The 14,153-nt window shown below is 35.7% G+C and overlaps 3 protein-coding genes and 2 non-coding genes across 5 annotated transcripts in view; all 5 read left to right on the forward strand.

Moving 5' to 3' along the window:
- The first annotated feature begins 223 nt into the window (after nt 1-223).
- On the forward strand, nt 224-4,234 carry LOC109088742 (glycine cleavage system H protein, mitochondrial-like). Its single transcript, XM_042728640.1, has 5 exons — nt 224-478; nt 2,255-2,334; nt 3,491-3,554; nt 3,634-3,765; nt 3,859-4,234. The coding sequence occupies exons 1-5, from the start codon at nt 328-330 to the stop codon at nt 3,954-3,956; spliced, it is 525 nt and encodes a 174-aa protein (XP_042584574.1). The 5' UTR covers nt 224-327; the 3' UTR covers nt 3,957-4,234.
- A 1,543-nt stretch (nt 4,235-5,777) lies between these two features.
- LOC109088790 (60S ribosomal protein L13) lies at nt 5,778-10,122 on the forward strand. The gene is made up of 6 exons (XM_019102921.2): nt 5,778-5,920; nt 6,484-6,599; nt 6,683-6,824; nt 8,332-8,505; nt 8,812-8,868; nt 9,895-10,122. The coding sequence occupies exons 2-6, from the start codon at nt 6,496-6,498 to the stop codon at nt 10,051-10,053; spliced, it is 636 nt and encodes a 211-aa protein (XP_018958466.1). The 5' UTR covers nt 5,778-5,920; nt 6,484-6,495; the 3' UTR covers nt 10,054-10,122.
- LOC122138102 lies at nt 8,184-8,269 on the forward strand. Its single transcript, XR_006155314.1, has one exon. It is a non-coding gene; the product is annotated as a small nucleolar RNA MBII-202 (small nucleolar RNA).
- On the forward strand, nt 8,667-8,746 carry LOC122138101. The gene has a single exon (XR_006155313.1). It is a non-coding gene; the product is annotated as a small nucleolar RNA MBII-202 (small nucleolar RNA).
- A 3,589-nt stretch (nt 10,123-13,711) lies between the features above and the next one.
- Nucleotides 13,712-14,153, forward strand: part of LOC109065267 (copine-7) — a 53,829-nt gene continuing 53,387 nt past the window's right edge. The window contains exon 1 of the mRNA XM_042728642.1: nt 13,712-13,871. The gene's annotated coding sequence lies outside the window, so the exon portion shown is untranslated. The remainder of the gene's footprint in view (nt 13,872-14,153) is intronic.

Consider the following 14,153-nt stretch of genomic DNA (forward strand, 5'->3'; position numbering starts at 1 on the left):
TACATGCATATGTGGTTTGAAATCTTGTGTCATAATTATTATTATTATTAGCCTATATATGGCTTAAAGTCCGTATGTGAAGAAACTTGCTTTGCTTTTCCACAGCTCTCAAAACTAAGGAATTTCTACTCCTTGTGCTACACTTTTGCTTTCATCATGCTTGGACTTTGTATAACAGGTCGTTTACTGTGTATTTCGTTATCGATATCTTTATTCTCAGTCAAACTTATCAGCACTGTGGGGTCTGTGGTTCAGCGGGAGCGCGCCTCTCGCGCGGTCAAGTGCATCAGCTTGTTATTTCATGACTGAAGCTTAGAGTCGGTGAAGATGGCGATGTGTGCGGCGCTCCGATGCGTTTCGGCAAACTTCTCGGCAGCATTGCCCCTGCTCTCGAGATCTGCACATATCTGGACGTGCCAAAATTCCCTAAGACCAAACGGTTTAAGGACGCTTTACACGAGCTCACGGCTCTCGGGAGGTAAAAACTTTACAGAACTTCACGGCTCCTCCGTTTTACATCTCGCATTTAGCTTTGCCGCAAGAACTGCTGCATTCCCGTTTGCCCTTTGGTCTTTTTTTAAAACTTTAATCTTCTAAATGCTAAGGTTTGCTTATCAACTGAATTTGTATTGGGATTTAACGATGGTTACTTTGGTTCGTTTGTTACGTTACGTCGTGAAGGTCCGCAGGCGTTTGATACATTCCAGTGATTTATTCGCAGAAAGTTACTTATCGGATTCGAATTTTCGAATTCGAATCTTTCGTTTAAATTCCCTCTTATTTTTGGAACTATTACATAGGCTTCCTTTTATGTTAAGTGTTAAAATTGCACAGTGTTCTTTAACTGGTCAGTGTGATTTTTTTATTTTTTTTTCCTGACGCTTTCATCGGATCAAACTCGCCACGCTTGACTAGTTGTCTCGGTTCAGTATTATCATGTGGCTCTAATCATTTTGAGATTGAAGCTAATTAAAGTTAAGACTGTGCTGCATCTTGTGCCCGTGAAGTTTGACCAGAGGCCCCTGACTCACATGATCTCACTTAAATCTGCCATTCACGAAATCTATGAAATTAGACTGCTTCACCTTTATTATGTTTCCCCAGATGCCTCAAGATCAAAAATAACTACAGGAGTGTCTCGCATAAAGCCCAGCCATGCTTCAGCTTTCAGCCCTGCTCACAATCTGGTTTAAACCTGTATTGTTTCTGCATGGGCTGATGCTAGAATCCGAGTCAGTTGAGGCTTTGCCCCTCTGGGAGTCCTCAGTTGATGGTGTTCATTGGTTTGCCAGACTGTTAATATTACATTTATATCAAATTAAGAACAGTCAATGATTTTCTCTCTGAATCAAGTCTTGGGAAATGGAGGCATCTTGACATTTTAATCATGCTTGCATTTAATTTGGATCATTTGTTTCATCATGTTATTCTAATTTTATGGGTTTGTTGTACAGAAACCCCAAAATGGGTGTTTGAGAAACCTGTTTGAAAGCAGGATGTTATTTTGCAATTATCTGGCACAGAAAGCACACCGTTTGGCATGCCTTAACCTGACCTTTTACAGTTGCTTCCGCCCTCAGTGACTGCATCGTGTTCAGTACAGTAATTTATAAGATTTATTAGAAGAATTCAGAAAACCTGTAGTGAAATGGAAAGACAGACCTGGAAATTGATGCATCATTAACTTTATGGAGTTTGAATGGTCAAACTATCATCGGCATAAGTTAATATTTATGCAAAAAGAAAATGTCCTTGAATGAAAACTTATGTTTTAAGGAATGGTTCTTTGAAACCAAAAGAATGTAAATTGTGCCAAAATAGGCCAAATAGTGATTCTCATCTCATTCCAAACTAAAAAGTGTTTGTTTTAGTTGTTTTTTCATAACATGAGAATACTGTTGTTATTCTTAACTAAAATTAAAACTACTATACTTGTATTGTTCAGTAACTGGAGTAAAATTTTAATATTAAATAAACTTGCACTTAAAAATTTGAAATTACTAAAATAAAAAGAAATCAAAACTATATAGAAATGTTTTTTAAATAAAGTCACAAAGCACGAACTGAAATCAAAACTGAAAATATAAAAATAAAAGCTCATTCAAAATAATATTTAATAGTATACTAAAATAACACTATGTGGGAGAGTAATTCACAGGACACTTTTTTTTTTTTTTTGGGGATATGTTATTTTAATGAATGGTTCTGTTTATCTTGATCTTATTATTATTTCTATTCTCTTGTGTTTTTCCAGCTCTGAAGTTTACAGACAAACACGAATGGGTGAGAGTGGAGGGGAGTGTGGGCACGGTTGGCATCAGCAACTTTGCTCAGGTGTGCTCCTCTTTAGAAAGAAAGAAGTGTTTAAAGATGGTGTCAATTCAATTTCAAATGTTTTATCTTTTTATACTTTTTACTACTTATTCTGCAAAGGTCCCCTCCTTTACAGAATAAGTAGTAAAAAGTATAAAAAGATAAAACATTTGAAATTGAATTGACAATTGAAAAACAGAATTCTGAGGGAAAAAGTCTGCATTGTGAGATGTCAATTCAGAATTGGAAGAGAAAAAGTCATATTTCTGAGTTTCTCGCTATTCTTAAAAAACAAAAAACAAAAAGAGAGACTGAACTGTGAGATATCACAATTAAATTTTTTAGTTTTTAGTTTTTGATTCTTGGCAGAAACAAGCTTCAATATATGCACACCCTTTTTTTCTTCTTTTTTTGTGCATGTGTCTTTGTAATAACATGCAAAAAAACTATAGGGGGAGGGGTCCATTTTAATCTGATGTTGACTTTAAAGGGATACTCCACCCCAAAATGAAAATTTTGTCATTAATCACTTACCCCCATGTCGTTCCAAACCCGTAAAAGCGCCATTCGTCTTCAGAACACAATTTAAGATATTTTGGATGAAAACCGGGAGGCCTGTGACTGTCCCATAGACTGCCAAGTAAATAACAAGGATGCGCTGTTTTCTTTCAAATCAAAGCTAAATACACGTAGAAACAGCACATTCTTGTGGCGCGGATGGTACAGAAGAGCATACGGTGATTTGGAGAGACACAGAGGAGACTGTTGACAAAGGAATTGTTGAATAAAGTCTTTATTTCTTTTTTGTTAAATTGGAAAATGTGTTCCCGTCACTTCATATAACCCAGATTGCACGTCTGATGGCAGACGGAGTATTCTAACGACGACTTTCATACCTTTTATGGACCTTGACACTGTTATTTACTTGGCAGTCTATGGGACAGTCTCAAGCCTCCCGATTTTCATCCAAAATGAAGACGAACAGAGCTTTTACGAGGTTTGGAACGACATGGGGTAAATGATTAATGACAAAATTTTCATTTTGGGATGGAGTATCCCTTTAAACGTTATATTGTTATTGCAATATTTTTTTTTTTTAATGCAGTTTTCAAGTTTAGTTTAAAATGATCTTCCTTATTAATAAATGTCTTTCATTTTCTCTGTTCAATCGCTATAGGAAGCGTTAGGTGATGTGGTATACTGTGGGCTTCCAGAAGTGGGAACGAAGCTTGAACAAATGGGTGAGAAGAAGCTGAAATCCCCATCTTTTGCCTTTGCCCTGCTACAGCACAGACAACATGACATGTATTTGTTTTTCAGAGGAGTTCGGTGCTTTAGAAAGCGTCAAAGCTGCTAGTGAGTTGTATTCTCCACTGACCGGAGAGGTGACCGAAATCAACACAAATCTGACCGATAACCCAGGACTAGTAAATAAAGCCTGCTATGAAGACGGTGAGTGCAGCTGTTTGTCTCTTATTAAACTGAAATCACACAATACTGTACGTGGATGTGGAATATGCTAACATTCCTTTCTCCCTCCTCAAGGATGGTTAATTAAGATGACCATAGAGAAACCTGCAGAACTTGACGAACTCATGGATGAAGCTGCTTATGAAAAATTCATCAAATCCCTCGATTCATAAAGGTGTTCAGACCTTCGTTATTTGTTATTATTGATCATTCAGAGCCTTTAAGGATTCCCTAGAATACCCTTTTGTATGAGCTTAACAAAATCATGTATTTTGGAGTCAAAAGCCAAATATTTCGAGGGCTTTTGGATACAGTTTGAGGTGCTTTACATGGACTCAAACAAAGACAGGGCTGGTTCTGCTGATTGTCTTAAATAGTACATTTGTTAATATAACGTGTGTGACGTTGACGTAATATGACATGCAATAAAATTGAAAATGTAACATTGTGAGCCAGTTTGCGTCTGTATTCTGGTATGTTCAAATTTGACCCAGTAAAGTATTGTTCTTATAACTTAAAGCATATAATAAATGATGAGTTTAACACATGAATGTGAAGCATTGCTTCTGATGTACTTTACAGCAAGTGCTTCCATCATATATTACCAAAAATATCTACAAGATTCTTTGTTTTTGAAGTTAGACTTAATTGCTCACCAAGGCTGCGCTTATTTTTAATTACAAATACATTAAAACTGCAATGTTGTGAAATATTATTGCTATTTAAAATAGCTGTTTTCTATTTTGATATTTTAAAATGTAATTTATTCCTGTGATGCAAAGCTGAATTTCTCTTGATGCTGAGATAGATAGAGAAAAGAAGGGCACACGTGCAGAAGGGAACCAAGAGCACCTCGCAGCACAGCACACCCTGACCTTTGCCCTGAGATTAAAAGACTGATGAGTTTCTGTGTTCCAGGGATCAATGATTAATGAAGGGTGATCATAGTATCTTTTTCTGCCTGGAAAGAAAAGAAAAAAAACCCCTGTAACCTGTGTAAAAGAATTCACAGCAGATTCATTCAAACTCCTTGGCCTACAGGACATTTATTTAGATGTTTATAATGATAACTTATTTTGGTAACTATATACAGATTATAGTTGTACTTGTTTTATACATTTTAAAAACTGATTAGTAGTTATGTATTCTAAGACTTTATGTAATGAGATGCGACCAGCGAATCAAATATGGCTGATATTATCTTGACCTTGTGAGATGAATGACATTCATTACATAAGTGTAAAAGGCAAATAGATGTATACTTATATAAGCCTTTGTTTACCATACAAGTTTACAAAAATTTAAGTTTAATTTGAAAGTTTATCTGTCAAAATAAGAAAGAACCTATGCACCTCTAACAGGTTTTTCATTTAGAGAATTGCTGTTCTTTAGGACGCAAAGCAATGCTTACTACAGATGTACCACGGTTTCCATGTAATCACACCTTTTAAAATTCTCTTACTAGACTACAGACAACTCTTTCAAGAGTTTTTAAGTTTCCCAAATCCCATAGAAATATTAGAGAATTTCAAAAGTGGCTGAACATGAAAACATACAGTTTTCTAGTTTATAAAGCAGGCCCATTTAGAACAGATTTGAATAAAATTCCGTGTATATACATTTTCAGTTTTCTACAGTGATGTAAGTTTTCCTTATGTTTAAAAATATTGTTACTAAATAGAAAGCATTTTACTTGCATATTCATACATCGCTGCTTTGTCATTTATTTATTATGATGGAGTGTGATCGTTTAGTCAGCATTTTAATTGTAATTTCGATTGTCAATTTAATTTATGTTCGATTATGTTAATGAACTTTTTTTTTTGCATGCACGTATCTATGTATGCATTTTTTTAGTTTACCGCGTTAAATTAACAACGTTCTCCTTTACATTCACTTTATTAGCTATTAAATGAATACTAATAATTAGTAGTAGTAGTAGTGGTGAACTATTAGTTGTCGAACTTTTAATCTACGTCCATCCACGTGCTGACTGCTGATTTGTCACAACAAAAACCAGCTTCACACTTCCGGTAGACGGGCACATCGGTCGTTGCTATTGGCTCCTCTCTTCACTTCCCATAAAGCCCCGCGTTGTCATTTCCTTTTCCTTTTCAGCCATTTTCCGCTGTAGACGGTATGTGCATTTATTCCGGCTAAACATCAGGTTTATCCGCATTAATCCTTATTAACTGTTTATCATATGATATTTAAAGTAGTCCAGTCTTAAAGTGTAATTTGTTTAATGTGTAAACATGGCTCTATTTCCAGTATTATACATTTCTGAGAGATTAAAAGGTCATTTTAGCACACACTGCTCCGTCGCTCTCTCCATACCCCCGTGTGCTCTTTCGAATATGAGTTTGAAGTGTTAAACAGCCGCTCGTGAACCAGTCAGGTGTTTGGAAACCTTAATAAAACACACATTAGACTGTTTACTGTCGTCTTATACCGAGCTGTTGCTGTCTCAGCGCTGTAAACCACGAGCATGACACGCAGTCAGGCCACAGCGGAGCTCACATGGAGTGAGTGGACTGGACTACATACTTAAAAAACATTACAGAAGTGATTTAATAGCTTTCATGAGCGTGCAGAAACCATAAGCGACCGTGCACAGCTTCAGTTAATGCTAGTTGAGATATATGTGAAGTGGAGCAGGGAACTGTGTGCTCATTGCTGGAGTGTGTTGTTTTTCATCAGGAGTGAACAGTCATGGCTCCCAGTCGGAATGGCATGATCTTGAACCCTCACTTTCATAAAGACTGGCAGAAGAGAGTGCGCACCTGGTTCAACCAGCCTGCCAGAAAGATCCGCAGGTAACACAAGTCTACTGACAGATGGATTTTAATAGTTCGTGGAAATCATCACTTTATTAAAATGCATCATGTTTTTTCCTCAGACGTAAGGCCCGTCAGGCAAAGGCTCGTCGCATCGCCCCAAGACCTGTTTCTGGACCTCTCCGGCCAGCGGTCAGGTGTCCGACCATCCGGTATCACACCAAGATCCGTGCCGGACGCGGGTTCACTCTGGAGGAGTTGAAGGTAAGGTTGATGCCACATTATTGCTAGTTTTTTATTCAGTTAGTTCACCCGAATGTGACCCTGGACTACAAAACCAGTCCTTTTTTTTTTTTTTTTTTTTTTTTGCACAGCATCTAAAAGCTGAATAAATAAGCTTTACGTTGAGGTATGGTTTGTTAGAAGAAAAAAAATACTTTTAAAGGTATCCAAATTAAGTTCTTAGCAATGCATATTACTAATCAAAAATTAAGTTTTGAGATATTAACAGTAGGAAATTTTAAAAATATTTCAATGGAACATGATCTTTACTTAATATCTTAATGATATTTGGCATTAAAGAAAAATTTATAGTTTTGACCCATACAATGTGTTGTTGGCTATTGGTACAAATATAGCCTAAAGGCCCGTTCACACCAAGGACGATAACTATAAAGATAACGATAAAGATATAGTTCTAAAAATCGTTTTCAGTATTAAAGAACAGCAGAGTCCACACCTCAACTATAACGATGAAGACAAAAAAAACAATATCGTTGGAATCACTTTCAAAACTTTTTTTTTTCCAGCAAATTTTTAATCAGTTAGTTCACCCGAATGTGACCCTGGACTACAATTCTTTTTTTTTTTTTTTTTTTATTGATATTTGCACATCTAAAAGCTGAATATATAAGCTTTCCGTTGAGGTATGGTTTGTTAGAAAAAAAAAAGTAAAGTTATAAATATTAAGTTCTTAGCAATGCATATTACTAATCAAAAATTAAGATATTTACAGTAGGAAGTATAAAAAATATCGCCATGGAACATGATCTTTACTTAATATCCTAATGCTTTTTGGCATTAAAGAAAAATTTACAATTTTGACCCATACAATGTGTTGTTGGCTATTGCTACAAATGTAGCCTAACTGTGTGACTTCAGACTGGTTTTGTGGTCAGGGTCACAAATATGAAATTTGTAGTTTACTCACCCTCACTCTTTGATTAATGTTTGAAACACAAGATGTTAAATGTATCTTGAAGTTTCTGAAAATCCAGGTAACCAAAACTTAGAAGATCCAAAAAGGCCTTGGTGTATATGTTGTTGTACATGCTGTACAGGCAATTGTTGTATATAAATGTTTTTATTAGGACATTTATTCACATCATTACTTTTCACAAGATTCGGGTTAAACCATTTTATATGGTTTCATTTTACAACACGTTGTGCTTTTGAATCTTCCGGTTTTGGTTACCTGGGCTTTCAATGATTGGACAGAAACCTCTCAAGTCTTGTGGGTTTGGAATGACAAGAGGGTGAATAAATGATAATTATTTTGTGAACTATCCATTTTAACTATGAGGCTTTTTCTTCTTTCATTTATGGTTATTTCAGACAGTCAAATGATGACAATTCTCCGGAATCTCTGTACTTCATTGATGACCTCCTTTGAACCCTATATTCTGATGACTGTTGATGCTGACGTTATTCATGTGTTCCAGCTGTTACAGCACAATCAGGTCTCACGTTGCTCTGTAATTTGCTTATACAGGCAGCAGGAATCAACAAGAAGGTGGCCCGCACCATCGGCATCGCCGTTGACCCTCGTCGGCGTAACCGATCCACAGAGTCTCTGCAGGCCAACGTTCAGAGGCTGAAGGAGTACCGCTCCAAACTCATCATCTTCCCCAGGAAGGCTTCTGCGCCCAAGAAGGGAGACAGCACTGTAAGTGGCTTCCTTCTGTTCATAACTCTGACCTTTCTTGAGATAGATGTTGTTTTGAAGCTGTTATTCATTGTAAATCATAGCCTTCAATGTATAATATGGCAGCAGGACTAAAATGCAGTGTATTGTAACGGGTAACAGCTTTAGTGTTTGCAGTCAAATGATGACACTTTCTCCGGAATCTCTGCACACCCTTGATGACTTTGAACCCTTTTACAGCTGATGACTGCAAACGTTTAGCCTTATGCAGTAGTGTTTTTGTTTGTTTTCGGGTCTTTTGACACTGTTTTGTGTGTGTGTGTGTAGGAGGAGGAGGTCAAGATGGCTACACAGCTTACTGGACCCGTCATGCCCATCAAAAACGTATGTATCTCGTCCTTAACACTATAAAGCCTACTATATTATATTTGTCATTTGCGAATGTCACCTCTAGTCAAAACATTTCACACGGCAAGATTTAGAGTTGTACTGTATTCCAAATATTTAGCCTGCTAAATATTTCTCTGGCATTTTTTGTAACAGTCTGCTATCACTGATTTACAGTGTAAGCTATCAGGCCGTGTAAATATTAGCAATCTTAAATTCATAAAGTCATGGCATTGAATGTTGCACTGCCAAAAAAAAAAAATTCTCATTAAATCAAGGCACATTTATTTGAGATGCATGTTTACTTTTGAACATATGCGGTTGTTTTTGAGATTGAACAAAATTAAGTTCAGTTTAAAACCTAACATATGTAAATGAAATCTTGTTTTCCCTTTGAATTAAACATATTTTTCTTGAATCATTGGCAGATGTTGTTTTTCAATATTTTGATCAATTTCTCAGTGAACCAGACATTTTGTCTTGTTTTGTTTCTCAAGTAAATGTATCTCGATTAAAGAATGTTTAGACATTTGCACGGGAAAACAAGAGCGATATAGTGAGGAAGAACACTCGTGTGGTTAGAAAGTGCAGTAAAAATTATTTGCATATTCTAGTGGTTGAGGGCAGAGGTGTAGGAACGTGAGCTTTTCAAAATGAATTACAGTAATGGACATCTTTTGGAAGTTGTATTTACAGAACCTATTGATGTATTGTTTCATTCAATTTGTTCCTTAATTTATAAGTTTCTTTGAACTAATAAGTTTCTTTGAAGTAAATTTTCTTGAAATTTACCTTCGTAAACCCTGCAGAGCCATAAAGTGTGATGTATTAAATCATACTCAGGCCAGGTGGATAAAAACAAACTTTATATACTGTTTGCAGGTTTAAACTGGTCTTATTTCATTTCAGGAATAAGATGCAGGTTGGGAAATGTGTGGAAATAAGACGTTTAATGTAAACTCAGCTCTTGATGTATAACGAAGTGTTCTGCTGCAACTGAGGAAGTGTCCATATTCTCTGCAGGTGTACAAGAAAGAGAAGGCCCGCGTGATCTCAGAGGACGAGAAGAACTTCAAGGCCTTTGCCAGCCTGCGTATGGCCCGTGCCAACGCCCGTCTGTTCGGCATCCGTGCCAAGAGGGCGAAGGAGGCCGCAGAGCAGGATCCCGAAAAGAAGAAATAAACCATACTTTGTAAGGAACTGTCAAAAAATAAATGTCTAAAAAAAATCATGCTTTTGGAGTCTTTTCTTGGAGGAAAAAAAGTTGATTTGTCTGCTTTTAAGAGGATATGTATGTGTATAGTTCTTCTGTCTCAAGTGACTTATTTAGACTGATGTTTAGGAGTTCCTCTCACTGGGTGATGATAGAGGGTGCAGGCGACAATGCAGAAAAAAGAAACTATTCTTTTTTTTTTTTCTGTTTGAGTATGCTTAAAAACATGGCTAAAGTCATTGGTTTAATTCCTGTAATCAAGCACTTATAAAATTTATGCATCAAAAGTAACTTACAAATGCATAACCTTTTTTAGGAGAGTGATATTGATATTTTTAATATTCACCAGAAGATGGCAGTGTTTACCTTTATTGATTTTGAAAGTTTTCTAAGTGGTTGGTTTAGCAATAACTTTTTTTTTTTTTTTCTAAGATAACTGCTAACTTTATTTTTTATGCTGGATCTGGGTAAGGACTGCATTTACATTATTTTTCCATCCCTGCACTAAAATTATTTTTCCAGGCCTGCACTAGTAAGAGTTGCTAAAGGGATAGTCCACCAAAAATTGTAGTTCTAATCATAATTTAAGAAATATAATTTACACACACATATATCATTTCAAATCTGAATGTTTCTATATAGATGTTTTGCAGAATGTGAATCAAACAACGTTGGAGACAGCTGATTGTCAGTGTGTGGGTGGGGGAAAAAAATACTATTTTTCAGAAAGTCTGATACTGATACAGATCAGCTGTTTCAATGTTTATAAATGCCATTATTCTCTGTCCTGTAGGTGATGTCATAATGGCCGGTGGTGGTTTTGAATGGACTGTGGGTGTATTATGCAAACATTGCATTCCCACATCATTATATGCTGTGTGTGTGTGTGAGTTCGAGCAGGAGAATACATATTTTATTTCAGTTCATGCCAGGGCTGTGTTTTGGTGCTATCTTTGCTTGTATTGTGTGCCCTGTTTTATAAACTCGTTTCTCAGAGGCTTTTGCACACAGATGGTTTAGAGACTGCTTTAATGTGGAAATAACTGTGAATGATTCGAATAATTGTACATTTTCCAGCGCTGCTGAACTGAGTGTCACTGAAACTGAAGCTGAAGTGGCCCAAATCAATTATAAGTGAAGTAAAGGGACCGTTATAATTGGGGCTGTCCACAATCAATGAACCATTGGGATTTTTTTTCCATGAAAACCTACACATGGATCAATAAACCAAAAATATCTTGACCCAGTGGAGATGAGTGGGGAGATAATCACGTATGAGGTTACATAAGATGTAGAGAGTGTGTCCTAGTTACCCTTGATCAGTGAAACTGGTGGAAAGAGTTAATTTAGACCACTTGTTAAAACACTGGAAAATGGGTACCATTCATATGTTTTATCTACACACTTAAGAAAAATAGTTCTAAACAGTGCCAGATCTGGGTTCTTCAGCTATTTTTGGTGCTAAATAATTTATATATATATATATATATATATATATATATATATATATAGAACTGTTACTATATATGTGAAGATTTTTTAAAGAACCATATTCCTAGAGTGCAATACAAAATAAATATTTTAGCATAATGATATTCAGGTGAACAGGACAGATGTTGACTAAAATGCTGCCAATTGAAAACCATGTATATATCAGCATATTTAAAGTAGTCTTGGGGAAATACTTTTAATACTTTTTATTATTATTATTATTTTTAAGATGTTCATATGCATTCTGCTCAACTTTTTCACTGGAGAAAGCAGTATGGGATAGAGGAGTCGTTTTTCAGTCGGAAGCATTGGGTTATGTTATAAACATCTTGATTGAATGATTTTTTTTTTTTTTTTTTCAAACAACTGACTTTTCAATTTACTGGAGTCGTGTGGATTACTTGTGGATTATTGTGATTTGTATCAGCTATTTAGGCCCATTCTGATGGCACCCATTCAGTGCAGTTTCTCCAAATGTGATTAAAAAATAAAAAAAACGGCTTATGTACATCTTGGATGCCTGACAGTGAGTACATTTGCAGCAAATATTCATTTTTGTGTAAACTATACATTTAAGCAAATGTGTTTCCTCTTTCTGGTTGAAATCTAGTATTGTTAGTCCTTCTCATCAGGATTCGTGATGGAGTGGCAGACAGAATCATCAGAACCTGATGATCAGCACAGTGGCCACAACGGCTTATTTTGCAGAAACTAAATAGCACTTTATCTCTGATGAAGCCATTTCCATTCTCTTTCTCACTTCACTTCCTGACCAATCTAACTCTGTCCTATAAAAAAAAAAAAAGAAAGAAACAAGAAAAAAAATGTGGGTGGGATGAAAAAAGGTTCTGTGAGCACAATAATGGCATTTGTTACTTGCAAACATGTAGGCGTTTTACCTCTGGGTATGGCTTCAGAAAGCTATAAGCCGTTAATTACTCTTCTTAATTGATTTACAAGTTATGTTATATCCTGTCAACATGCATCCATGCTGCTCACTAAACAAATGACAGGAAACTATCTCCAATTAAATGAGAATGCCATTTCTTGTTTATCTCAAAATCTTGTCTATATATGTGAAGACAATTCTTTTTCTTAAAATCCCCAAAATAAAACTCTAGTCAGATTTGGAATGAAAGCATTAGGTATCTTAGTAATATTATGTAAGAATAGTCTAACAATACTAGTTTCACCACTTTTTCACCATTACACCACTATGCCATTATGCTACCAGAAAAAATAACATAAATCATTTCAATAACTCTAGAGCCTTGAAAATCTCGCTCATGTGGCAAGGCTAATACTAAGCCATTCCTACACTGACATCGTTCTGAGATCCTGGTTACAAAGTTTTGCTTTTAATTAGTACAGGTTTTGTATTTCTTTTTGGAATTAATTGGTTATAGACTTCAATGATCCGAGCTCGAGGTGTATGACCAGCCACTTTCAAAGAGAAATATAAAACTTGTGCGAAATGTAAGAAAACAAGTTGATGAAATTATTGAATCCAATATTTGATAATAATATAGCATAACAAGAAATTCAGAAGTTAGTTGATGTGGTTAAAAAACACCAGCGGTTCAGAGACTTTTATAATTTTAATTATAATTTAATAAATAATAGAAGAATTCTGTCAAAATTCCATAATCATCCTTTTAGGAAGTGCATGGAACTGGAAGGGAAATTAAAAATCTCCTCTTTATGTAAGGATATGTCAACTTTCCATGATTTTGTATGGTAGGCTAAGTTGGTATAGTTTTACTTATAACCATGGCCTTGAGGCTAGTAATGTCTAAACTGTACACACCAACCCTGTTATTAAAGTTTTTTTTTTTTTATATTACACCCCTAAGATAAAAAAAAAAAAAAAAAAAAAAAAACACTCACAGTGGCACATGCAATTCCCTAAGTTTATTAAGAAAAGAAAAAAAGAAAAATCCTTCAAAATCTCACAGTCGCACATGCAATTCCCTAAGTTTATTTAAAGAAACAACAACAACAAAACACTCAAAATCTCACAGTGGCACATGCAATTCATGAAAGTCATCTCCTCAAAATGGATCCCTTATAGGCTATAAATGACGTCTGCACACTCATTCAAGCTTGGGATACCGATTCTTGGCGAAATTGACGTCAGTCAAAGACTTTTCCCAGCTGAGGCTGTTAAATTCACTCCAATGTAGCTCTTCGACGTAACATGACGGCAAAAACTCTCTCTCTCTCTCTCTCTCTCTCTCTCTCTCTCTCTCTCTCCCCACACACACACACACTGAGAGAAGAGCAGCAGCAACAGCAGGTGAGAACCCAGCTCTCTTATTTAGACTTAATAGATTATGTTTGCTGTTAGTCATCAAGGAATTTGAATGATTATTATTGTTATTATTATTAATAATAATAATAATAATAATAATTATTACTACTATTAGACTATATGCTGCTTTGCATATGCAGTGTTGTTAGTTAGGCTATATTTAGGGACAACTGATTAGGTTGTTTACATGTGGTATCTAACTTGTCATTGCTTGCAAATTTTTGCGGAGTGGTAAAGGATGCAGCCAAAATAAACTAAACTCGTTTA

The sequence above is a fragment of the Cyprinus carpio genome, chromosome B7 (genome assembly GCF_018340385.1).
Source record: "Cyprinus carpio isolate SPL01 chromosome B7, ASM1834038v1, whole genome shotgun sequence".
Classification (NCBI taxonomy): Eukaryota; Metazoa; Chordata; class Actinopteri; order Cypriniformes; family Cyprinidae; genus Cyprinus; species Cyprinus carpio.